Here is a 28,000-nt window from a genome sequence, read left to right on the forward strand (position 1 = left end):
TGTATAGATGGCTGAATGTGCTTTAATTATATATTCTTCTGTTTTAAGAACTCTAAGAACTTGCTGTTGTAATTAATTTTTTTGTGTGGAAAAAAAGTGACTACAAAGGGGAAATTGAGCATAATTCTGATAAGGAATAATGTTATAGTGATGGCTTTTTAAGCAGGTCTTTGTTTATACATGAGTGGGTAGGTAACCAGGCTGACTCAATAACTTGAGTTCTGAATTGATCAACAGGTCACCATCACATGTCAACACAGCTCTTATTATGGGAAAAACAAAATTCAAATTGATTACTTAAGCACTTGTTTATTTTTGTCATAGACACTTATCAAAGAAAACGTGAGAAATTATAAATTTAGTCAAAGTATCATGCTTGCATATCTTTCATAATCTCCATATTTTCCCCCATCGACTTCATTTATAACTTCAAAGAAAAAGCTGATCATTATTTGAAATCAATCTCATATGAAGATTAAAGTTTTAAAGACTGAGTCATTTTGTCATTACATTCAGAGCGACTGAATTTGTATTTTAAAGCTTTGAAATGATTTCCCCTCACTATCATAACACAACAATAGTTACACCATTTTTTTCTCAACATGTTAACACTGTGTATCATTCCGCAACCTCCTTGTGCACATAGAAAAATAACACATTTATGAGTAGGTGATAAGACAGTTGAATTACTCTTCAACCCAAACCATCTCATCATCGTACACAGTTCCGACTAAACAGATGGGCCTTAAATATCAGCATTAATGCCAAAAAATCTAATGCCTGCAAATTTAATATTTCACAAATTCTTCTTTGAAAAGGCATTTTATAAAAGTTTTAAGAGAGAAAATGGTAGTAACCTAGATTATATAACACTCTTAAGTACTCCCTGAAAATGCGACACACAGGAGTGGGTAAGGGGTGGATCTCCCAAGCAGCTGGCAGCCCTCAGGGTGGTCTGCTAGAGCTCTTCCAAGTCACTGCTGCTCAGAACACAGCTTCCCTGCTCCCTCTGAATCCTGATGAGAAGACCAATGTGTGCAAATAAGCCTGGTACTTTCGGAACTAGAACGTTTCCTATACCACCTCTCCTCATCTCCCTTCTGGTGAAAAAGGACTTACTCTCCATACTTTGATTACTAAAGTATCATGCATACACACACATATCCGTACAGAGACTCAATTCTAGCTTACTGGGAACGTTATACAGATCAGATTTTATATTTTTAAATGCAATAAAGACTTTCCTTTTAAAGAATCGTGGAGAGTTTCCATTTTTAAAGCTAAGAAAACTTTTATGGTGTGACTCACCTCATAGTTAAAAACTAAGTTATTGTATGTTTTTCCTTAAATAGGCCACAGTTATATATATTAATTGACATTAAATATCAATTTGGTTATTCTCTGAGCTTAAAGGATTTTATCTATTCCCTGGAAATGCTAATACTAAGTGAATGTTTTTAGTGGTCCAGATTTAATGATGATGTTACAAATTTCTGTTTGTTCTTTGCCATGACTATGATGAATAATGTTACATTTAGATGATGCTATTATATTCGTCAGTGTTTACACATAAGCTATGAATTGTATATACGTATGTGCACTTATACACTGGCATTTTACATTCTCAAATAAAAGTTTTTCAAATATTTCCTCACACCTCAGTCTTTAAGATCATGGGAATACTGGAAAAAATAGATAATATTCCTAAATATTTTAAAGTAATACAATAATTTTTATAACTGCAGCTATGAGACCAAAGAACAAAATATGACTATCATAGCCATTTGACTTTCTAGATTTCTTTACTGTAAAAACATGTTATGATACTGGATGATCAAAACAGTAATTCTAAACCTTACACTACTAATCAAAAATAGAATTTTTTTTCTATAATAACATCATCATGTGAAAAAAATGAATCTTGGTATTCTCTGGCCTGACTCTTTTGCAAAGTACTCATCTTCCCAAATGATAAGAATCAAAAGCTTACCTAAATTTTGAACATCTTTAAAGACTACAATTCTAGAGGGTACTGTTTATTCAGAGTATAATCACACTTACTTCGTTTTTTTTTTTTTTAACACAGGAATGCTCTTGTCTTCATTTAGTTGTAGAAAAGTATTCATTCCTGTTTCGCCTTTTCTTTTTCATACTATAAACAACTCCAACTCTTTGAGGTGGCATTTTTACTTTATTGCTTTCACTTGACTAACTTATTTTTGTTTCTGGGTGCTTTCTGATTACTTCATATTAGGTTTTAATTTGGGAGATTTAAAACTGGACACAAAATTCTAACAAACTTTGCTTTTAGCCAAATCATCATGCATGTAGGGAGGTTGAAATTTAGGCTAAGTTATTTTTCTAGTGGAACCAGAATTTGTACTTTTTGGTCCATAGACTTTTGTTGATATGTTGACAGAATGAATAGGAATTATGCTGGTTTCAGTGTGAGAAGGGTTCTTCACCACTGCATGCTGAACTGTTTTTCCTTTATCAACCATTTACAACTGCAGTTGGTAGGATTTTGAGGCACTCTTCGGGCCTCAGAATATGACAGATTTCTCTTATTTTTGTATTTTTTGAATGTGTGAGATACTCTTCTGCCATCCATCCTTTTAGCCTGTACACAGTTCTGGGGATCTCCTGTGTATAGACACTGTCCTCAGTTCTTGTTATTCTGTGGAGCTTCTTGTGGTGTGTCGGCCAGGGGATCATAGGAGGTGATTGTCTGCAACTTCTAAACACTGCGCAAGATTTCTCAACCACAAACCAGAGGGATGTATCTCTCTCACCCGTGCCAGGGCCCACAAAGGAGACATCAGGCAGAAATACAGGCCTTTTCTGCCTTCCTGTATCATCTAATAAGTCTCAGTCCCGTTTTAGGTGTGAACTTAGTATATTTTTCGGTCGCTGACAGTGGTGCAGTATTAGAAAGCTGAACAACAAATGAAAATTGAACTTTTTAGTTCAGCGGTTGTTGAATCTTTGGCTGGGCCAAAATTAGCTTTAGAAGATACTGAAGCTAACACAAGAGTAAGAAAGGGACTCTTTTCTTATGGAACTCAAATTCTCATAGGAGATCATTTAAAATCACCTTAGTACACTTAATATAAGTCACATCATAAGAGATGTATGTACAATTAAGGACTGGAGAGGATAAAATTTAATTCTAGGTCCAGATTTAACAGCATTCTATCTTTGCTTCATGCCTAAAGAAAGACACAGAAAAGTGTTGTCTATATTTTTGCCTGGTCAGTTTTACCTCACTGACATGTTTCTGTCATTCTTCACCTTCCCAAAAGGAGTATCCTCCAAGGTTCCATGTTAGAGGGGAGCAGAATTGAAGTTGGGCAACAGAATATGTGGATAAGTAGCAAGTGCAGTACAAGGTATCTGTTCTTGCATTGCACAAGCTTATGGAAGCAGAGACTAATATGTAGGCATTAGGATTTATTTTATTCCTTTCCCCAGTGATTATATTGATAGTGAAATATCTTTGTCTGAGTACTCCAGCAATATAGCCGTAGGCGCCATAAAAATGCATAGATAGATGGCTACCAGTTCAATTAAGAGGTCTCAAACCAGCCTCCTTTGTGCAAACCCTGTCTATTTTAGGTTTAAATTTCTGCTCATAAATTTTTTAAAAACCGAAAGAAATATTGCTTTTCAAGGTTAGGTTGAAGTCTAAGGTTTCTTAAACAAAAAAGCAAATACCTAGACGGGAAAAAAAAATTGATAACCCTAATGTACTTCCTCACAATAGCATTTCCAAGTCCATCATTTAAACACAAATAAATAATATTCCCTTCATTGTAATATAAAAATCTTCTGGTTTTTATCGACCAGGGAACCAAAAAAAGTCACTGCCACATCTAAGATCTAAAATCCAAGATATGGCACCCAATTCTATGTAGTCAGGTTTGCTTGGGGTAGGTTGCGGGGCTCTAATTATTTCAGGTGGTGAGAATCAACTAACCACATGATAATTATCCTAAAAAGTAAGACATAAAGTTATCTTGGCTGCTGACAGGCCTCTACCAAGTATAAAAAAGAGAAGAGTAAATTAATTGTTAACCTTCATGATAGCATTTTAATGCAAATACTTAAAAAGATCTTTTATTTGTATCAATTATGTATGGGTAGAAATTAATTTGTAATTCTGGTCATCTGGTTGGCTCCATACTTAATAACATCAGTGACCTTTTATAATACCAGAGAAAGTGTCCATGTGTGCTCAGCATAGGATAGCACTGCGACTGGGTAGTTTTGTTCCTCGGTTCAAAAAAGGAACGGCATTAAACGTCCCATGGTAGAAAATAATTATTGAAGTTTTTAGATCATTTAAATTTTCTTGTAGATCTTTGGCTTTGACTATCCCTTATGAAGATGGTGTATTTTAGTATGCAGTCCTCTGTGGATAATAGCATGTCCAGCTTTTGAATAAAACTGGAGAAATTCAATTCCGTTTTCAGTTTGGCTAGATGCCCCCTCCAGTGTTTGTATCTGAGCTTTCACAAGAGCACCGCGGCCCCTTTCAAACCAACTCTGAACATTCCCCTGCCACTCAGTCGTTTGCTGTTTGTTTGCTTCTTTTTCTGTGGCTTGGAATTTTAAACTTTCTTTGAACATACCTAGAGCCATCTTTCGCTGCTATTCATATTTTCTATATTCACGTTATATTCCTATGAAGATCTGGTGGCGAACCAAATAGAAAAGTGAAAAGAACAAAGAAGTCCACTTTCAGATTATTAAAAAAAAATTGGGGGGTGGGGAGTCTCTCATTATCCTTTTTGCCTTAATACTAATAGATAAATATCAGAAAAATAATTGACCGAGTATTTAAATTAATTGAGATAAAAAATGTTTTTCCTTTTGTTCATGAAGTGATTAATTGTGAAAATATTACACCTAGAAGAAGAACATCTGCTAAGCTATCATATAGTCAGGTTTGCTTGCATTACTCCAAAGAAAATGTTCTACTTGGCAAAATTTTATGTATCTATTTTGGGACATGGTCCGGAAAATTTTTAATTTTTCCTAAAAAAAATAAGGAAGGATTTTTTAAAAAATTTAATTATGGATATTAATGGTTTAAAATTTTCCAGAATAAAAATAATGAACTAAAATAAAAATTACTTCCCAGAATACTTAATTTGTAATTTTTAATGGCAAAATTATAGGATCTTAGAAAAAGAGAAGGTAGTCATGCCATCTTTTGAAATCATTTGCTATAAAAGTAATATTAATTTATGGATTTAAAATTTCAAATATGGTCTAATATAAATTTGCATTTCCAGTTTTTAGTTCAGGGTTTGTATTTAATTTTGCGATTCATTATGAAGGATTTCTCTAAAGTTTTTTGACCTATAATGCTTTTTGTTTTTGTCTTCACTACGGCAATTGTTACAAGATGATAAAACTATCACTTGGCCAAACTGAAATAAAAGTTCACTTTCACATCTTTTGCTATTTGAACCCTTAAGTCAACACAGAATTTTTGCTGTAGTCACCAGGTTAATATCATCAGAAAATTTTAAAATAGACATTTTATTTATAGTACTTTCCTATAATTAAAATCTTCATTTGCTTAAAAGCAGGAGACTTTCTAAAGTAATAAATTAGCATTTCTTGATCCAGGGTCACTAGTAGTGCTACGTCTTTTTGCAATATCTCCAAGAAAGAGAATAGTAGTGCTATAAATCTGTTGAAATAGGAGTAATATTTTCAGTTTAATCACAGTTACATGTCATGATCTTGTGGTCTTGCATTGAACATCTTGCTGAAATGTGGTCAAATTTCAGACAGTCAATTCTAACCCTGCGAAGTCAAGGTAAAGTTCAGATTCAGGCTTTCCATAGATAATAGAGATTTTTCGAAAAAAAATTTTTGGTTGTTTTTATATAATGTTATATACTGTTTCAAGTCTCAGAAAATGCTTTACATCAAAAAATTTTCCCCTTGACATGTTTTGCGTCATTTTTTTCCTCCTTGCCCACAAAACTGTATCATAAGCATGCTTATTTCTAATTCTGTGAAGTTCTTTTGATCTAACTTAATTTTAGCTTATTTTAAAATTTAATGTCACTTTATTTTAAATTATCTTATTTAGAAGTCAAATTAAATTGAATTAATTTTTTTTTTAGTTTGAAAATAATTGTGTTTTTTAAATAAAAAATAGGTGGAATTTGATACAGGTATGCAAGAACCTGTTCTTGCTAAGAAGCCCCAAATGCATCAGTACATGAGAAAAAGAATACTTATAAAGTGGGGGAAACATAGCTTTCAGAAAGACGTCGTTGATTTATCCTGTTAGTTCAAGTAAATGCACTAGAATATTAGAACTCTAGTGTTTAATGGTGTTAGTCTGCGAAGTCTGTTGCTATAATACAGAGCTAAATATCAACAGAACTTGTTACTGTTGTTTGGGCTGCTTTTATATACCAGCTTCAAAATATGTTTTGACACTTTATTATGTTCTGAATCAAGCTTCAGATGTGTGTAATGAAGGATGAAGTCTTTATCAGACTCTAGTGTATAAATAATGGAGAAGAGCAGTTTGGAAATGGTCTCTCTGTAGGAGAATGGTTTCTGAAGAGTTTCAAGTTATGATCTGGCACAAGCCAAAAGCCACTGGAGGTGTAAACACAACCAAGACACCTCTGTAAGAACACAGGCCGCTGCTGCTGCTTTTCCCCCACTTTCTTTTCTCTTTTCTTTTTTTTCGTTCACCATGTCATTTCTGTAAAATTCTCATTCCTAGCTTACATGCTGAACCTTTTGAGAAAGTCTGGCACCTCTGATCCACTTTCCTTCACAGACCCTGTAATTTTTGGCTGTATTTTTATGTTTTTCAGATTCAAGTCAATCTGAAAGTCCCAGCCAGCCAAGTGACGCTGACATTAAGGACCAGCCAGAAAATGGTAAGTTTAGTTTGGGACTCTAGCTGCTGCTTTGAGAGTCCACAGTAGCTAGCAGTTAACCAAGTACAAGGATTTCGGGGTCTGCCTTATGGGTGACCCACAGTAGGAACAATCGAGGACCAAAGGAGCCCTCTGGATCACTCTAGCACCCCCCAAACCCTGACCCCACCCCTAAACACTACTTGGTATTTATGAGAACTTTAGTTCCCAAGAAAGTTTATTACTATGAGAGGTGAGATCGACTTGCCAAATCAGAATCTTTTCCAGTATAAATGAGGAGCCATGATGTTTACATTTCATTTTAGTTCCTTTTAAAGTGGCCAATGCCCCACGATCTTCTTCTTCACTAGTGATTTAAGATCACCGACTGACAAGTATTTTTGAGGCCTTTCAGGAGTTCAGCCCATTACTAATTGCTTTAAGAAAACGATCTCTGTCTTTGAAGTGTTTTCTGATTTAAATTGTCTAAAGTAAAACAGTAAGGGTACATGACAATATTAAATTCCTCAGTTGCATAAATACATAAACTTTCCGTTGCAGCAATTTGATTAAAATAGAATATATCCTTTATATGTGAATATAATAGTAAATTAGGTAAAATACTGAATTTGAGCATGTACTCCAAGTATGGAAAAGGTTGTCATAGGTTGGAATTTTAGATTGAGTAAAACCTTAAGTTTCAATACAAACTGAGATCTGAACTAGCAGTACATATTATATGCTAAACATTGTATTGTGTACTTTCACAGATATTATTTCATAAAGTTCTAAAGTGTTCTTCCTTGGTGATAGAACTGAAGGCTCTAATGGGAATGCTTGAAGGCCTGGGAGGGGAATTTGGCATCATGGTTAAAAGCTCAGGCTGTGATGTCAGACCTGCATTAGAATTCTGCCTCTGTTGTTTCTTACCTTTATAATATTGAATAGGTATTTAACCTCTCAGGGTATAGATTTATTCCTCATCTTTAAAATAGTATGGTATTAATATTACCTATCTGTTAAAGAATTAAATAAGATCATATGTACATATTTATATAGTTTATACTCAACAATTGTTGGCTGTTGTTCAATATTACTCTTATTATTTTTCTAGTCGGTATAATCCTACCATGTTTGTTTTTCGCCTACTTAGAATTATCTCATTCCTCGAGTCTCTCTTCTTTTTATTGTTTTATATATTTCCCATTTTGATCTCCATCTGATCTTTTGGAATAGATAGATAAACTGAATTATGTCAGCATTGTGAGACTGAAGATTGAGTTTACCTTAATTAGATATCCTATCACTAGTATTTCAGGAGTTTTCATTTTCCAATGTGAAAATCTTTATAACACTGTTTGGTTCTTGCTAAATATGGTCTAGTGACTATTCCTCTTCTCATTCTGGTATTTTGGTGGTATTTACTTTATCAAAGTTGTCTTTTCAAAGCAGGCATAAAAAAAAGAGAGAGAGAAAGACCTCTGAAGACTTGTTTTTAGTGTCATAAACAGCTACATCTTATTTTTTGTTGACATTTTAAAGAGTGATATTTATAGATTAGTTTCATACTTTATTTCTCATGTGACTTATAGGCGATGCCCTAAATGATTTTGTTCATATATTATATTTATATATAATCTGCCTGAAGTTTTGTCAGGGATATTTATTTTATTTTCATTTTTAAAAATTTGTGAGCTTGTAGGGGTATGTAGTTCACGTATTTGGGTCTGGCCACCCCTCTAGCAGGCCTGTGATTCATCTGTCTTCATAAAATGGCCGACAAGCTGTTCACATGCAAATATAAATTGAGAGTATGAGAGGCCTGGCATGCCTTTCTGGAGCTGCCTGTAATACTGATATTATGCGTTTCCCATTCCAAAAAGCCACCAGGATTGAGCCTGGATTTTTCGGCCAAAGGCACAGAGATACTATCCAAGTTCCCTTTTAACCCCAATTTACTTAGTTCTACGTCAAGGATTCACAGTACCATTTTGGAGCGATCATGTGAGTTCAAAGAAAGTATTAATAATCTAGGAAAGAAGATTATAGATTCTTATGTTTCAAATTTCTATTTATTTCAAAGAAAAAGTAGAAGCTGCTTTGTCTTAGTTCCAACTGAAGCTGAGATGAGGGGAACATCAGCCTAATCGGTTTCCTCTATGTGCCTTCTGTCAATCTCAGCTGAAGTCATTGGAAGAAAATGATTTTATCTCTTCCCTAAAGACCTCTAGGAAAAATACCTATAGGAAAATAATTGAAGATTTCAGGACTAGGTATTTATATGCGTTAGATAACATCCTAGTGTTGCTTTGATGGAGTGTTCTTTCTTTTTCACTACCCGAGGTTATGAAAACTAAGTTCCTGAAAGGTGTTTGCTTGTTTGTTTCATTTTTGTGTTTAAAGAGGGACCTCTCATAAATGTGTCAATAAAAGTCTAAGAATTTTTGGAATCTTGGTAGATGAAGAAGTGACAGACTCTGGTCTTCAAATAAAGTGGGAACTCATTACTCCTTCTTTATGTATGTATACGAGGGGAAATAATATTCTTTTTATCCTAGCTCTTGAAGAGAAAGGTAATGGGAAACGAATGGTATTTTCCTAGTAAACCATGGAGAATGAATAGACAAATGGTAACATGCTGTTTCATCCAAAACCATAAACTAGGCCATGTAACTTTACCTAAAGTGGATGCAGCTGTTTCTTCCCTGTCCAACTAGTCTGGTTTTTTTTCTGTGGAATTTTTACTTTCTTTTTTTTGTACTCCCTTAAGACTCAACTATAAAAGAAAACAAATCTTTGTCCAATTAGAGTATTAGATGGGAATTTTGAAGGTATTATCCAAAGGCCAAAGATAAAATATCAGAATCTCCCAAACTCAAAATTGGTATAATAAATAATTAAAACTCTACTTCTAGAGTTAAACAGACCTTAGTTCAAATGAAATAATACCTGGGTGACTTTGAATAAGCTATTACCCCAATCTCAGGTGTTTTTTTTTTTTTTTTTTTTAATCAATAAAATAGGAATACTAAAAGAACCTGCCTCATGAGTATGAAAATGAGAGTATGCATATGAAACAACATAATGTCTCGTTTGTAGTAAGGACTCGAAGAAAGGTAACCATTACTACTCTCCAATTAAAGCTTGTCATATCTGTAATGAGTATATACATTTGAGAGATAGAAAGCTGGGAGCCTGAGAGTGATAGAGGAATAGTGTCAGAAATAAACCAAGACTTTTAGAGACGTGTTTTGTAGATACCTACTCTGTTCTGAAATGTCAGCCATAAATCTGTCCATAATCCCCACAGTGCCATATTTATTTTTCCGTTTAGTTCTATTCACCTCCCAGGAGCTGAGCACTACAAAAGCAATTCGAGTTTATAGAACCTTCACAATAGGTGCTCAAGAAGAAGGTGATTCTGGACAGAAGGGACTCCTAGATGTCTTCAGTTTTAGATGAGGTTTTCCTTGGCTCAAACTAAATAGAATTTGGCTTATTAAAATCTATAAACTGATTAAGGGTAGGATTCATGACAAATTCCTTTAAAAAACATCTTGCATAGCACGTAGCTCTGTATCTTGAACTTCATAGGTAACTTACTTAATGAATAAAATTAATTAGTAGATGAATATGTTGTCATTATCCCCAAATATTTTTTGAGTATCTTCTCACTGTTGATTTTCTAAGAGGTTTTTAAGAAAACAAAAAACAAAAAACTGAGAATCTAATTTGAGTGTGGGGGAAAGCTGTATGTAGACAAATGAACCTGCATACACAGATATGATTAATAGTTTTAGGAAGCCAAGGCACTAGGTACTAATGGACATAGAGATCAAGTTGTTCCTCAGCTCCCACCTCACCCCAATGAGCAGGTGTGATCAAATGCAGTTAAACCTTGAACAACACAGGTTTGAATTGCAGGAGTCCACTTATTCATGTTTTTTGTTTTTTTTTTTCCAATAAATACCTGTACCATTTTCCATCAGCAGTAAGGCATCCGCAGATGTGAAGCCAACTGTATGCATTGTTCTATGCCATTTCATATAGGGGACTTGAGCATCCTCAGATTTTGGTACTCACAGGGATCCTGAAGCTAATCCTTCTCAGATACTGAGGGACACCTAAGTTTTCAGGGAATCAAAAGTTTATATATGGATTTTTAACTGTGTGGAGGTTGGCACTCCTAATCCCCGAGTTGTTCAAGGGTCACTTGTATATGAAATACCATCATATTAGCTTATGCTTCATTACTATAGGGAATACAATCCTGACAAAGTTCTCAACTCTGACTGGTATCATTTATTTAATCCTTTTGCATACTACTGAAACCCCCTTTCTGGCTTTTCAAGAGCTCCTGGAGATTTTAAGCCTTATTTGTTGGATTTCAATTTTGACTCAGACCACCTTGGTAAATTCCCATGATGTACTTTGGCTACTGTTAGAAGTATTTATGGGACAGAACATTTGAAGTTCAGTATTTACAGGGCCTGTGAACAGTCCTCAAGAGGTTGCATTCTGTGGTACATCAGCTCAGTCATTAATGAAAGAAAAGCTCATACGATAGCCCCCCTACTTAATTCAAGGCACGCTTCCTTAGGGCCACATTGAGTCAATGTCTGAGGGAATAACATATTCTAACATTGACACTCTGAAAGCATACTTCCCCTGGGACTCACTGTGAAAGCACTCTAAACAAAAAAAAATAGAAATAAAAAAGAAAGAAAATGTGGGGTTCCCTTGCCAGAGGGAAAAATGCTGTGTTCACATATTTGTTTGTTTTTTTATTTACTGTCTCTCATTACCGGCATAGCCTGCTAATAATTATAACCTCATCTAAGTAGTTTTTAAAATATGATATTTCTAACAAAAATCAAAGTTAGTTTTTATGTTATTTCCGTTAGGTTTAATCATGTTTGTTCTTCCTCATTTATCTGATAGTTGCACATATGTTGCTGGCATGAACCCTCAAATGGGCCTTTGTAATCAGTGGAAGGCCATTAATCATGATGCTTGCCCCAGATTTTGGAATTTCCATCTCTACCTGCCAATTCGAAAATCACCCTGGAGTATTGGTTGAAACCAGCTTTCATGTTCACCATCTTCATTTATGTCATTCTCATCTTAACTTTGTTAAAATAGATGTCATTGCTAAATGTTGCTAGATGCACTTTTCTTGAACCACAGTTGTCAAGATCTTATTAATTATCGTTTAACTCATTTCTAGAAAGATTTTGAATATTTATGAAATAACTTCTGGGCTACTGATTTCCTGATTTAAGATTTATATGTAGGGTCCACTTTGTAATTTGGGAGTGAGATAAGAAAACTATAAATTTCTGTTTCTCTTTTGGATAAATTTTCTTTTATCTGATAATATTCTCTTAAAAAATTGCAGGGCCTCTGCTTTAACTTACTTTCACTACCTCCTCAAGTACATAGTAGATATATTGCAATATTATATTGCAATATTAATACATAGTGGAAAGGCAAAATAAAATTTGTAGTTCCAAACTCTTAAGAATTGTCTCTTGCTGCTGATGGACTGCTGTTGTAGGAACTGTTTTGATTAATGTGTCATTTAGTTGGGTCATTTTTAGGAATTTTGGAGGCAATGCAACTTTACAGTTTGCATTTTAGAGGGAAAGCTAGAGCATTCTAGAACCATTTATCAATATTTCATAATTTGCATGACTTTCTTTTACAATTACCTGGCAACAGTTTTTCTCTGCAATATTCTTTCAAAAAACCCTGCAGGGATAGACACAGTAGAGTGACCACCAAAATAGCAGCAATAATAGTAATGATTGATATTCTAAAATATGTAAAGGTCCCAACTCAGGGAGACATTAAAACTTAAATGCCTTCTGGTTTCCAGATCTGCATAATGAAATTCTGACTAGTGAATTTTTAACAATGCAATGGTGCTGGTCTTTCTTCTTTAAGAAACTAGGGTACTAGAATTTGGTCTGATCTAACATGCCAGTTCTGAGACCAGGTGAATTATGCTTTCTTAAATATTGTTAGCAGATGTGACCCACCATTGTTTGCCGAGGCTCTTTAGAAATGCCTCCAGACAAAAGAAATTCTTGGATCTTGCCTTTTGAAAGATGAGGTACCGGGTAAGCCTGGGAGCCTCCTCCACTTGCATCCAGCAGTTGAGGGTATGCTGAGCTTTACACAGGACCCTGTGTAGTTAAGGGGCCTTTTCAACTGAAAATAAGAAGGAAATTTGTAGTCATTTGAAAGTAGTAATTTTACCTCACATATTATGGATATTTTATTGTCTACATACAGAGGATAACTAGCTGAACAGACTTTAAGTGGTTGGCTAGTAGCCAAAGTTGAGAATGTTTTAGACCCTGTTCCCTTATTTCCAAATTCCAAAATGGACCGGCTGGGTGGTCTATTTCAGACATCTCCCTACCCTCTTCCCCACCCCCCCCCACCCCTGCCCCCCAACCTCTTCCCACCTCCAACCCCTCACACACAAATAGTTACAGAGGAAAGAAGGAAAAGAAGTTTTCTTTTTGGTCCTCAAATATATCCGTGCCTGTGACTCTTGTCCCAGGAGGAACAGCCATTTGAGTGCTCATTGGATGTAATATTCCAAGTAGAAAAGCATCTTTTAAGTGTTTATTTATAATTTACTTGGTGTTGTACAAGTATATCTATAGATATCTATTCTAAAAATACAAAGCAATATGAATCATGTAGTATTTGAATTGGGCTCAGTAAAGAGATCAAATAAGGAGCCATCATCAAGTCACAGTACAGTAGGAGGTGCACCTAGCACTTTCTGCTATTATTGTTTTCCCTGTGATATAAGCCTGCAATGACTCTGGACCCTTTGACAGAGGTCTCCTTAGAAGGACCTGCAGTGTACTTCTAATGGTCAGTTTCACGTCCTTAACCACCAATTTAAAATCTGCATGGTAAAATATCACAGAGACTAGTTTGGGTTGGGAATAGTGTATGAGCTTTCCTTGCCACAGAGTCTAGGGTCTGATTTGACACTTGAATGTGAATTTGTTGTTTTACAGCCTGCATATTACTTTTTGGAAGGAATTATCCATTTGTGTATAATATTAGTAAATTGGATGTAATATAAATAATTTATTTGGGGATTTGGAGTCACTAATCCAGATTGATTAGTTGTCTGCTAAAAAAATTCATGTGGCCACAAGGAATTTTGGCACTTTTCTCCCTATAGCTTCTCCATTCTTTTTCTCTTCTTCAGGTTTTACTTGGCTCCAGGCAACTCTGTTCTGTTGGCATTAGCTTGTTGTTCAGGAAATCTACTGGGATATCTCAAATAGAGGTGGGGGAGGGGTGGTATTTACTGCAGATTACTCTAGCACATCTCAGTTGTTAATTTCTATACATGGTTGATTTTAACCCAAAGGGAACAAGGGAGTCAGTCCCATATGCCTTATCCGTAGGCATCATGTGGCGAATATCCAAGGAGAGAAGTGTCAAGGATGTGGCGAGGCCCAGCAGAATAGGAATCGGCTTCCAACAATCTCTCCATGAAGGAAAATTCATGTTTTCCTAGATCTCTGTATGTATTTTGCAACCAGAGAGCTTCTCAGCAAGCAGCATTTGTAAACTCAAGAAATGAATAAGGAGAAGCCAAATCACAACTTCCGAATAGGTCAAATGGCAGCAAAGGAGAGCTGACATTATAAGCCTGACACTGAGCATCTGTTAAAGGAAAATCACCTGTCCAAGTCACTTAAAGACTTGTACCTATATTTTCTCATAAGTAATTCAACAGATACTTATTAAAAATCTGCTGGGTATATTTGGACTATGTACTACTGGATGCATTGAGGGAATACAAAGATAGATCAGACATCCTGTTCTTGAGGACCTGATAGTCTAGTAAGGGGGGAAAAAACTTCATTCATTCATTCAACAAAATATTTAGTGCATTCTAAGAACCAGGCACTGCACTAAACAAAACAGGCAAAATCTCTGTTCTTATGGCACTTAACCTTCCAATGGAAGGAGACAGACAATGAACTAATATATACGTAAGATGCCAAGTGGCATTAAATATCATGCAGAAAAATAAAGAAAGATAAAGGGATAAATAGCGGAGGATGTGGTTGCTATTTTACATAGAATGGTCATGGAAGGCCTTTCTGATCTTTTGACATTTGAGGTAAGGTGTGAAGAAGATGAAGAAGAAAACTATGCAAATATTAGGGACTTTTGTCATAGGAGGAGGGAACCATAAGGGAAGAGGCCATGAGGCTTGTTGGAGGAACTGTAAAGGGATTAGTGTGGGTTAAGGGGCATGAATGAAGGAGAGAACAATCTGAGATGGGGGTAGTAGGAAGCGAAATTGTATTGGACCCTCTAGGCCAAGGAAAGGACTTGGCAAATCCTTGACAAACCATGATATACTCTACAGAGGAATACCTATATCAAATCCATTCATTTTTTGATGCTGTAGATATGTCCTGAGCCCCTATGATGTGTCATATGCTTAATGTTCGGTGCTGAGCAAAACAAAAAGGGCTAATTCGTAACATTGTCAAAGAATGAGACTCTCGTCTTCCACGGCAACGTTGTTTAGTGTATACTAAAAGCTGAGTCACTTGCATGGGATGTTTGACTTCGCATACCCACTCATGCAAACGATTCCATTCTCATTTAATGGAAGTCTGAATCTGTCAAGTTTCAGGTCAACCTTCATCTCGCAAAGCCCCCAGGTCTCAAGTACATTTACCATGAAGCTTGATTTTTCTTCCTAATAGTTGCCAGATTTAGCAAATAAAAATGCAAAGTGCCAAGTTAAATTTATTTCAGAAAAACAATGAATAATTTTTAGTATTAAATAGAAAATAGTTATCCAGAGAAAGTATTTGTTGTTTATCAAAACCAGCTCCTTTATTTATCTGGCAACCCGTCCTAATTCTCTGCACACTCCCCTGGAGGTCACGTGGGCAAGAGTAACAGCAACATATGAAAAGATTAGATTCGTCTATGATGATGTCACTGATCACAAAGGGTCAAACCACCAGAATTTAAGCCACTGAACATGAAACTTGGGAAGAGTACCAGAAGTTCTAATGACTTATCTGCTTAAATTCCATTCCTGCTGCATCTGCTGATACTTAACCCAGTAGTTATCTTGGAACAATGAGCCACTTGTAAGGCACAGTCAATAGGTACAATACAGTAGTTGAGACCCAGTCAACCTATACAAGTAAGTATGTAAGTTTAATTAGTGATGTATTAATTGAGTAAGGCATTGGGACAGTATATGACTCACTTCTTCAAAGCAAATGCAAAGGAAGTATACCTTGTCACAAGATCCAGTAATTGACAGACAATTTGCCTCATGAAAGATGATGAAAGGAAAAAAATCAGTAAAATAAAGCACTGGGAAATTCCACATTCAAAGGTGAAATAGAAAAAAGACATTTCAGATAGACTTAAAAATAAAAGGTGCCATATTTTTCATGTGCTGTATGAGAAACTAAATATATATGTTTCCATTTATAATTGAGGACTATTTTGCTAGGTATAATAAAACTTGTCTGAACATGTTATAAAAACACAGTGTGATCTTTGAACTTTCCCACTTTAAAAAAGAATAATGTTCACAGATTCAAGGAAAGCACTTTTGGAAAGTAGGATTAAACTCTTTTGGCTTCAGAGAGAAATAATGACAAAAACAATGATTTCAGTGATAATAATCACCATGATAATAGCTCACATTTATTGTGGACTTTCTGTATGCTGGTATGTTAGTTTGGATCCTCAAGAAGAATATGCTCTGATGTGATTAGATGTGCAGGGATTTATTGGGGTAAAACCTATGAACTATAAAGGGAGGGAACAAAAGTAGGCTGGGAAAGCCTTCAGACTGCAGTGTGGATGCTCCTCAACTTAAAATGATGTTATGTCCTGATGGACTCGTTGTGAGTTGAAAATGCGTTTAATAAAGCCTAACCTACTGAACGTGATCGCTTAGCCTAGCCTACCTTAAATGTGCTCAGGACACTTATATTAGCCTACAGTCGGGCAAAATCACTACAATGAATCACCAACACAATGAGTACATTGTAGAGTACTGGTGGTTTACACTCACATTTGGGTGCCTGACCAAGAGCAATGGCTCACTGCTGCTGCCCAGCATCACAACAGAGTATGGTACCACATATCACTAGCTGAGAAAAAGATCAAAATTCAGAATTTGAAGTATAGTTTCTACTGAATGTATATGGCTTTTGCTTTATCATAAAGTCAAAAGACCATTAAGTTAGACCATCACATGTCAGGACCATCTATACTAATCTGATATCTATGAAAGGAGAGGGGGAAGGAAGAAGGATCGGGTTGGAAGAATGCTAGACAGTAAGAATCTAAAAAAGTTTCATGTAGGCCAGGGGAGAATCTTTCAGCCAAAGTCACCTGTTTTAAAATTCTTCGTCCCACAGGAATGGGTCTGCGTTAGCATCCTCCCCCTTCGTCACTGGCTTTGGGCCTGGAGGAAACATGGACTTCAAACGGATGTAGTGGTATAAGCAGAGGAATGGCAGCTGGTGTTGTCAAGAAATTATGCTCCTCATAGCAAGTGATGTGAGTGGCTCATTTTTATGGCCATCACATCAAGCACCGTACTAAAAGTTCTGTATTCATGATGTTATTTAATTCTAATACAACCCTGTGGAGATAGGCACTTTTAATGTGCCCATTTTATAGATGAGGATACTGAGACACAAAGAATTTAAATAGCCCACAATAAAGAAGGCAGAGTATTCAAAGAAGGGTGGAAAGAGTATTCAGACTTACTCAAACTCCAGAGTCTAAATGTGTAACCATTACATTGTATAGAAAGAATATAGAAAGAAGAGTATTTCTTATAGAAAGAATAGTATTCAAATTCTGGTTCTGTAACTTATTGATTATATAAATCTGGGCAAGTAATTTAAACTCTTGGACTTGTGTTTTCTCATTTGTAAGGTGGGATGTCATCACCTTCCCAGGTAATGTGTTTTTGTTGCTGTTTGTTGTTTTGAACTTAATATTAGTTCCTTTTCTTTCCTCATGTTCTCTCATCTAGGATCGTAATCTCTTCCTTTATTCCTTATCTCATCCTCCCAGGTACCAGCCTCAGCCTGTTCAGGCATCCACATACTTAGTTATGTCTTCAGAACTAAAAAGACTATTTCTGTGTGGATTATATGTATGTATGTATGTTTGTATGTATGTACGTACATATAAAGTGCCCAGAACTTGTAATGATCCATAGTACATAGTAAATAAAGTGTAGCCCACGTTCTCTTTCATCGACCTCATTGCCTCATGGATGTCAGCCATATCCTAGAGGCAATCTAGAACACACACACACACACACACACACACACACACACACGCACACACATTTTTTTAGAACTCTTTTGGGGTCTGCCCAGGTTCAGTGGTTTTGATTCAGTGGTGGTGTTTGGTGATGGAGGTGGTTCTATGGCTGGGACCAGCTGTCCCCCAAAACACACGTGCCAGTGTTGATAAGCGCTTCATGGAGAGCTCTGCTTCCTGCCTCCCACCTGCCATTCCTAGCCTGGCAACCCTTAGGGGTTAGTTGAGGGTGGTTACACTACAGCTAGGCTAGAAATATTTAGATGAGTAAACCCAGGACTCCAAGGATACTGAGAATCTCATGTGCAGATATACCAGGCTCCAGCATACCTATTTTAGACTGAAGAGGAGGTGAATGCTGGTCTTTGAGTTATCACCAACAAGAAGTCCTCCCCTCCCCCCATGCTCCTTGGGGTTTTCATCCACTCCTGGCAGACAGGTCTTATTATACAAGCAAGTCCAGGAAGGTCCCCAGCCTTGGCCTTGTTCCCCTATAGGATCCTGGCTTCCCCTTCCTGTGGCCTCCCCACTTCTCTCTGATGCTTTGAGCTTCTGCTTTGGGGTATGAATAGGGAGACAAGGCCTCAGTGAATGTTAGGAAGGCAGACTGGGGAGTGGAGCCTGGATGTGCCCTGGACCTTTATGTGCAGCAGTCTCACAGTGTGTATTGGGCCCTGTTAGCCACAGGACTGGTTGGAGAACCAGCACTGACAAAGAATCCAGCATGTGCCTAGCCCTAGAACATATATTTTTCTTATTTTAAATTCTTCTGGAAAAATTACATTCTTGTGACAAAAGTACATTCTTATTTTTCTTATGAACATTCTTTACTCTTTTTTCTACTGTCTGAAGTATATAGCTCTACAATGGATATTTTTTAAAAATGATCTAAATTTTCGTTTGATTTTTCTGTTCGAAGTGGGGTGTATAAAATGAGATTAGTTGTAAGGTATTTATAACAGATGCCATTATGTTTGGTGGATGGCATAAAACAATTATGATTGCCAATAAAGTTGGAAGTATTTCAGTTGGAAAAGATATTGTAATGTAGTTTTATTGAAAACATAAAATGTTTATTTCATTCCCCATTTTTTTGTGCAGTACAATAGAAATTTGCACCTCATCCCTTTGATTTTAGATTTCTGAATTATTTAAACGAATCGGTTAATTCTCCATTTCAAGTGAGCAAGCCAAAGTTCATTAGGATATCTGATTCCTTGCATGTCCCACATTCACAGATCATGTTAACTCTATGGAGAGGTTTATCTTTTAAAACTGCAAATGCTGTCTACACTGAAAGCTTTTCAATTTAATGCATTCTTGCAGCTTTGGACTATAAGTAAGATCCTTAACTGTAGAAAGGGGTCAGGGAGGCACGTAGTTGTCAGAGCATCAGCCAGTTCTAAAAGTAGTAGTGCCCAGAACATGCATGTCCCTTGAGTTCCAGTAGGTTTGCAAATCAATATCACGAAATATCTATAAGTAAAACTCAGCACACGCTAACATATGCTCTTGACCAGTGGTTGCCAACTGATGGTCCTTGAAGGAGGCCAAAGGAAAAATCTTAAAAGCTATTATACATTTTTTTCCTTGATAAAGCTACACAGGTGGAAGATTTTTGCTTTTGACTCTATTTGTGAACTCACTGGTTATCTTACTCTTACAGACACTCTGTGGCAGTTATATTTTGGATTTACTCGATAAAGTGTGAGAGGGAGATGAATTATCCATTATTTAATAGGAATGGTAAATAAAAGACTTTGAGAAGTAGGGTCAGTGAGAGGAAAATATTACAAGATGTCCTTTTCGGTGAAGAGACAGAGAAGACTCTGCTATAGACCAGTGGTTCATAATAGCCTTTAACTTAGGGAAGGAGGGGAGAAGAGAAAAGCAGGTGCCAGTAAGAGCCAATAAAGACTGGTTGTGCCAAGGGGCTGCCCATCATCTCCACAGTATATCCCTCCATTCATTCTTCCAGCAGATATTGTTGAGTTCAGTTCTATTTGAGCATAATGATAGCGAGGGTGAGTGGAGAAAAATAGCTCAAAGTAGACGACTCAGACAGCCCTTCTTTACATAAATTGGCCAGGAAAGCATACTTTTTGGAATACAAGATCTTAACAAAGTTTAAGAAGCCTAATCATTCATAATTGTGTAGAATATTTGAGTTCTGGGTTTATATCTCTTTCTTTGTGTATTCCTTCTGTTCATCAATAGGAAAGGCAAGAAAACTCACCTTGGTTGAACAGTACTATGTACTAGACACTTTAAATTGTATGAATATGTTATCTTAATTTGGCATAATAATTCTAAGAGATGGGAAATGAGGAAAATGAGGTTCAGGGAGGTCGAGGCACATATTTATGATCAAGAGTGAGTTGAGTGGCAGAGGAAGTGCTGCTTCATCTTCCTGAGGAGAGCTCTGCGACTAAACAGAGATACCGGATAGTGAGGTACTTTGAAATGTTTTGGAATGTTTTACACTCAGCTATATAATCTCAAATAATTTGTATTGTGAGGTTTTCAATGTATTTCTCTATGTCTTATATCATCTCCTCAGCAGATTATAAACTTGAGGTTAAACAATGACAGTGGTGATGATATACTTATGGTGGTGGTAGTGGTGGTGGTTAATGAATTAAAACTACATAATCTGTCAGTTCTTTTAACTGAACACTGACAAATGAAAACAGCAATATGTCACAATATGCTGAAAGTATAACCGATAAAAGAGGATCTTCAGAAATCCACATTTCCCTAGAGATATCTTATGTACTGTGGGTGATGTGTGACCATCTGCCATAGGTACCAAGTGTGGGAGATGGCACTGTTAATACTAAATCATTATTATTTTTTAGAAGATGCAAAATAAATATAAGTGTTTTCTTTGGATACCCCTAATGTATGTTTTGAGGAGATCATTATTCTAGACTGTATACTCCTAGAGGACAGAAACTAATATTTGTGATGTATTCCAAACATAGTGTCTGCCACTCATATATTTTTTGGAGAGAATGAATGAGTAAATGAGTGAATACATAGTCTTGTCCTCAGTAGTTTAAACTCTTTTTTTTTTTTTTTTTTTTAAGTGAGGTATGTTTGACGTATACATTGTGTTTAAGTTTTAGGTGTACAACACATTGATTTGGTACAATACAAACATATTGATTGATTTATATTGCAGTATGATTGCTGCAATAAGATTGCCATGGTAGCATTGACTAGCACCTCTGTCTCTTCACATAATTATCATTTCTTCTAGTGTTGAGAACAATTAAGATCTAGTCTCTTAGAAAGTTTAATGTTTATAATACGATTTTGTTGTCTATAATCACTGTACTGTGTATTAGGTCTCCAGGACTTATTTATCTACTAGTTGCAAGTATGTACCCTTAAACAACATCTCTCCCATTCTCCCACCCCCTGGCCCCTGGCCACTACCATTTTAAGAGTTTAAAGTCTTTTAAGGGAAAAGTAATATAATTGTATAATTTACTTATATTACCCACAATATAGAAACATATATAAATGTAATTACCTATAATGTGTTATTATGGGTAATTCCTCCTCTTTCCAACTCTTTTCTTAATCACATATATATTTATTAATATACGCGGTAGTCCTTGTGTTAGGCAATAGGGAGATAAAGAGAAATGTGATGCGGACCCAATGCCCATCAGGTACATATTCTAGTAAGGAGACAGATATTTAAACAGGTATTTGCCATTAGATATGATTTTTATATCCTGAAAGTATTTGGATAGTGTTTGGCGCTCATGATGAATGTAGGTACAAGTGATAAAAGCTAGCAAGGGGCAACAATAGTTGAGTTATATAGATATTTATCAAAGAGCTCCAGTCAATATTTGATGTAAATATTGAAGTAAATGTGTCTTCCTAGATGTTACCTAGGGCATCCTTGCCTGTGAGAATTAGCTCAAAACCCCCACTCCATACTCTGAGGAAATCTAAAGTCTGCCCCAGGTTTTCTGAATATTTCCGGGCAGGCTTTCAGGCTAAAGTTGCCTTTTAACCCTTGGTTCCTGCACATACTGAGGTTGTTTACATGATAGGTTCCCAAGCCATCTAATGCTGTCTTCCAGGTCCTGTGCCCAGGTGTTGGGTTCAGCCCCTCCTTTACATTTCTGTACTATGCATACATGGAAATTAAGTAATCGCTGACTGGTGAAGTTGTAGGGAAACGGGTTTGGGGAGAGAACACTTAGGTTATGCCTCAGAACACACAAACACTTAGGCTCCTGTGCCATGTTACCGTTGCCCTCTCTTCTCTCTCTTACCCTCTCTTCTCCACACTGCTCTTTGTTCTTGTTATATTCTAAATGCAGAGGAGTTTCACTATCTCTTATTTCTTGAATTTTGCAAATTTATGTTCTTTCTCCGTAGCACAGGGCCTACCACATGTGTATGTCTTTTATTCATAAGAAATATACCATCGGTGTATTTTCCTAATCAATGAATTCTGATACTCTTGATAAAATAATAAATGAGATTTGCAATTTCTGTATGTGTGAGAGGAAAGTTGCGAGGTCCTTGTTAAGCAAAAAGAACATTCGACCCACCACGTAAGCTTGGTTTGGCTAAGGCTTTGTGTTTCTGAACAGTTCCTAATACACCAGTCATATCATGTTTAATTCTTGGATGGCCAGTCATTCAGCATGTTTCTCTTGGAATGAAGCTTGCTGACTGGCTGACAGATAGAAAGCATCCATAAATGAGAGATGGAGACAAAATTAAAATGTGACTTCTTTGGCATCCACCTTTCGAACCCAGGCCTTCCACTTTACTTTAATTCAATTTAGTAGATGTTGGATGGAAACTAATACAGTTAAAAAGAACTTCATGTAATCTCACTAACATTCTTAGAACATGGTGCTCAAGGTTTTCTGGTCAAGGATATTTGCATTTGCATTTATAGAATAGTTAGAGGCAGAATTCTGCGCGTGTGAGAAGTCCTTGCTCTGAGAATGTCATTTCCAAGCTGTCAAAATCTGATACACGCAAAGCTAAAACTGAAATTGCCTTTTATTCTGTAAATATTGAAGAAAAGGCTTAGCATGGCACCAGTGAATTTGCTAGCCGAGGTACTAGCCATACTGAGTTGGAATCAGAAAAAGTTCATATGTTGCCTTTAAATTATAAAATTTATTCCTGAGGGATGCAAATGAGAAAGTGTTACAAGCAGTCACAGTCCCACATTTTCCTGCAGGCCACTCAGCCACTTTGACACCTTTTACTAGTGTGGTTTCATTTGGGACCTAAGACGTTGCATGAATCTTTGTTACTTGACTGTTTTATCTCCAACCTCTTGATGTTTATTGTGAATTATGAAAATATTCACCCTAAATCTTCACATGTTATATTTTATTTACTCATTCAACTGATATTTCTTTCGTGATCATTTGCTGTTTGCCAGACACTGTTCCAGGCATTAGTGACGAGACTGCTAAAGCCCAGAGAAGTAAAGCAATGTGCCTTGGAGAGCACGTGGTTTAGTGGTAGAACTGGACCATTGATAGCTGGTCCCTTGTCCAGTGTTCTTTCTACTATATTATTATTCTGCATTTCTTAGTCTCACTGCTTCTCCCTCAAAATAAACTGAAATTGAAGTTACTTGAAAAACTATTGAAATCATTCTCTTCACTTGCCAACAAATTGTAAAGTTTATTTGAAAGTCATTTGTTCAGAAGTTTGAACCAATTTATTGTAGTTTTACTATTATATTTATTTGTGTGATTCTCTGAATAATGTCTGAAAAAGGCAACATTATTATTAAATGGATTGTTAACTCCATGAAGGCAAGGACTGTTTATCCTTTTTCACTCACCATATTCTCCTTAGCACAGCACCTACCACATGTGTAGGTCTATAACTACGTTGTAAATGCAGAACCGAATGTCTCTCTTATGCCTTACTATATCCTTTTTGTCTGGCTTATTGTGGAGGCAACTTGAGCTCCCACAGGTCTGCTGCTGGTACTGTGGTAATTGATGTGGTCTGTATTCAGTGGGCCTCTGCTTAGAGTGTGTGTTTACCGGTGCACCTCCTCCTGCATTCTGTGCTTAGATGGCCGGTCAAGCAGCTTGCAGCTTTGCTTGCAGTATTGTGGTAGGTGCCGTGTATACCTGGCAGACTGCAGGCTGCAGACACAGCAAGATGGTTTTGTGGCAATGAGTGAAACCTATGCTGCCAGTCAGGGAGGAAAGGTTTTTCCTGGGACTTAGCTGGGACTAGCAGGGTTTCAGGTTCCACATTCGATGGTATTCCCTTTTCACCATCATCTCCATCCTCATCTGTCCATAGCCTTCAGGTTTCCTAAGTGCAGCACTCCAACAGAAAATTTTGTCTGAGGCAGAGCTAGGTGTAACCAGTCAAAATGTGAGATAAACACATGACACATGGCAAAGCTGACTTCGACATAAAGGATCTTTGCATTTTGAGGAGTTGACAGAGCAAAGAAAAACAAGAGTAAAATAGAAACAAGGTCTATGTTAGCATTTAAGGAAATAAATGTGTGAAAAGAAAGGCCAGCTCACATTATTTTAACAAGCATATTAAACTATACTTTCTGGAAAAGCGTAAATGTAAGACATGGTGTCTCTCTCTTGCTCACTCTTCTTTTTCATGATCCTGTAGGGTAAAGAACATGGGTAAAATTTGAAGAAGTGATGATTTTGATAGTAGTCTTATTGGAGGAAATTTTTTGAAAGGAAGAGAGTAGTCTCCTAATTTAAGCTTTAATAGGGGCATGGGTAGAAAAGGGATGAGACATCTGAGCCAGAACCTTGACTTTGTCATTTGCCTGGCTGTGAAATGCTTTTAAAGCATTCAGACCCAGACTTCCCCACTCACTAACTATAACTCACCTTGGTAAAGGTACTTAACCTCTTTCTGCCTCAAGTTGCTTATCTATGAAATGGGGATAGTGGTTCTTGCCCTTCTTCACGCCTAAGGGTTTAGTAAGGATATAAAGAGATGATGTATCTGAATACACTTTATAAGCAATCAAGCCATATATAAAATGAGCTGTTGTAATAATTTAAGGTCATCAGGAAGTCCTTCATTTTCATTTCTACTCTCCTAAAAAATGCTGAGACCAATGAGTACTCTCAATTTTTTTTTCTTTCAACCCATTAGTACTCATTTCCAAATGAATATGGTTACAAAGCTGTTGCATGGGAAGTGAATACTCCTCTATAGGCAGCATATTTTACTATTTGCTATACAACTTCACCCCCATGCCTACATAGAACTAAGCATCCTCAAAGGTATTCTTCCTGTGTTTCCTGTGTTTACCCTCTATTCTGATCTAAGCCGGAATTCCAAAATTTTCAAAGATCATTTTTTAAAGTGTAAGCATCCAAAATTACCCCCAAATAGCCCAAACAAATAAATAAGTGAAATCCACAATTTCATTAGAAATGATGTTCCAGCTGATCCAGAATACAGTTAAGGAATCTTTATAGACTATGTTAGTATATCAGTATTTGACTTAAATTGACTCAGGTTTATTCATTCTTAAACTCCCTTGAATCCCCAGACTTTTAAAATTTGCACTGAATATATTTACCACAGTGGCATTTAGATCCACTGTTAGTTGGTGTCTACTTAAACTTTTCTTTTTCTGGGACAATCAGCTCAGAGACAAAATAGATCCTAATCTTGTTGTTTGTTGTTTTTGCAAATAGATTTCATTAGATGGTGAGAGCTGTAGGGATATACTTGTTTTCAGTAATTCTTATGTGTATTTAGTGGTCTTAAAAGGAAATATTAGTATCTTCTTTCTTAAGCCACTGGGGTCTGAAAGATCTGTCAAGTATAGAATTTAAATTCTCTGACAAATTATCTCAAAGATTTTGGAAAGAAGTTTTGAGTACCTTCTGATTCCAAATTTTATTTCTGCTTTTAAGCCTCCATTTCTACCCACTCATAATCTCTGCCCATCCAACACTTATGTCTTCAAGACATCAAAGCTTGTTTGAAAAAAGAAAAAATAATAATAACTCATAGAAAGAAAACATCCGATATATATTGGGAGGGCTATCATACAATTGCCTTTTCATGTATTTTTCTGGTTGAACCGAATTCTTTCATCTCCCCTTCTCAGAAAAGTCTTTGACTGTGCCCATTTAGAGGTGTTGCAGAATAGGCAAGTTTCAGTCATTCCCAAGACCATTTTTTTTTTTGCTTGGTACTACCTACTGAAGGGGCTTTTACTTATTTTCTGACATACATGACATAAATTGGTGGAGAAGAACCTCTTTTGTTAAATGGTTCATTTCACTGGCCCAATGAAAGTTATATGAACCACAATGAATTACAACAGTTACTAGTTTAATTCTCTTTTTACCCTGTATTCATTTAAAAGGTTTGCTCTATAAATATAAGACCTGTAGATAAAAGGTTTCTCTAAAAATCACTCTCTTTTCCAGATGTTTTCATTAGGTAGTCTTCATTTAAGTGGATTCTATTCTGCATACCATTAAAGGTGCGTGTAAATGTTTTTATTGGTTTCTTCCCTATCTTCCACTTTTATATTTCCTCTATAAGAGGCAATGCCATTAACCTTAGCAATGCTGAGTGTGATTGTCTTTCGATCAGCCCCGTCATTGCAAGCCCACTGATCCATAGCTTATATTACTTAAACCACTGGTTCCTAAACAGGAAAATAGCCCCATTACCTTCTTGGAATAGCAATAGGCTGTCTGAGAAATCTTTTCAAAAAGAAGAGTAAGCAAAAGTACTCCCTTGTTCCTTCAGGAATAGTCCTTTCTTTGATATAAATGTTGTAGTAGCAGAACCTGAGTTTCCTATTTTAACTATACATGAAACATTTATTGAGTGCCTGCTGTGTTCAGGGTGCTGTTTAAGATACATGGATAATACAGAGATGTTTTGGGTGCTGTCCTTTAAGAGATGTACCTTCTGCAGATGTGTACGTTCCTAATAATAATACAAGGTAAATATACTAAATGCTCTAAGAATGTAGAAAGACTACTTTAATTCAAACTTTAGAGACAGAGAACGCAGTTAAATTTTACCCAGCAGAGAACAAGAGTGGGGAGAGTAAAGAGAAAAGCATGTTACAAGTCAATGAAATAGCCACCAAAGGCACTGTGTGGTCTGAAAGTTTATGGCAAGCTTGGAAAATAGCCAATTAGTCTGGTATAACTTGTGCAAGGTAAAATGAGGGATGACAGGAAGGTATAGCATCTATAAGTAGGCACTCATATTTTAACCTCTCCTTTTAGGCTCCCTTCGCAATGAAGCAAAGTTGCTATCAGTTTATACATGTTGGTGGACTCACTGTCATCAGAATTTTAAGTCTTAACCCTACCCCATCGTTCAACCAGTCAGAGTTCTAGAAAAGGCATTGAATTGGGAACCCAGAAAACTGGGTTCCATTCCTGGCTTAGCCATTAACTAGTTATGATCTTGAACAAGTAACTGTTTCTCTCTGAGCTTTGATTTATTTTTCTGTAGATTGGAGGTAAAATTAGTACCTACCTCATGGCTGTTAAGAGTCTTAAATGAGATAATACGTAAAAGTGCTTCCCATAGTACTCAAAAATGGAAACTACTCATTTTAAATGATATTTTGATACCTCATTGCTCATCTTAAATGAACTGGCCTTCATTTAGTTATTGATAACACTGGGGAAAAAAATCACCCTGTTCAAAGTGGTTGCATTAATTTGGAAATAAGG

At 36.3% G+C, this 28,000-nt stretch overlaps 1 protein-coding gene across 7 annotated transcripts in view; it reads left to right on the top strand.

The window, feature by feature from the left end:
* Positions 1-28,000, top strand: part of NFIA (nuclear factor I A) — a 356,733-nt gene that overhangs the window by 178,462 nt on the left and 150,271 nt on the right. For all 7 annotated transcript variants that reach the window (XM_039887806.1, XM_039887820.1, XM_039887796.1 and 4 more), the window contains one exon: positions 6,855-6,920. In XM_039887806.1, coding sequence (XP_039743740.1) covers positions 6,855-6,920 — 66 coding nt within the window. The remainder of the gene's footprint in view (positions 1-6,854; positions 6,921-28,000) is intronic.

The sequence above is a fragment of the Pteropus medius genome, unplaced genomic scaffold, assembly GCF_902729225.1.
Source record: "Pteropus medius unplaced genomic scaffold, Ma_sr-lr_union100, whole genome shotgun sequence".
Taxonomy (NCBI): Eukaryota; Metazoa; Chordata; class Mammalia; order Chiroptera; family Pteropodidae; genus Pteropus; species Pteropus medius.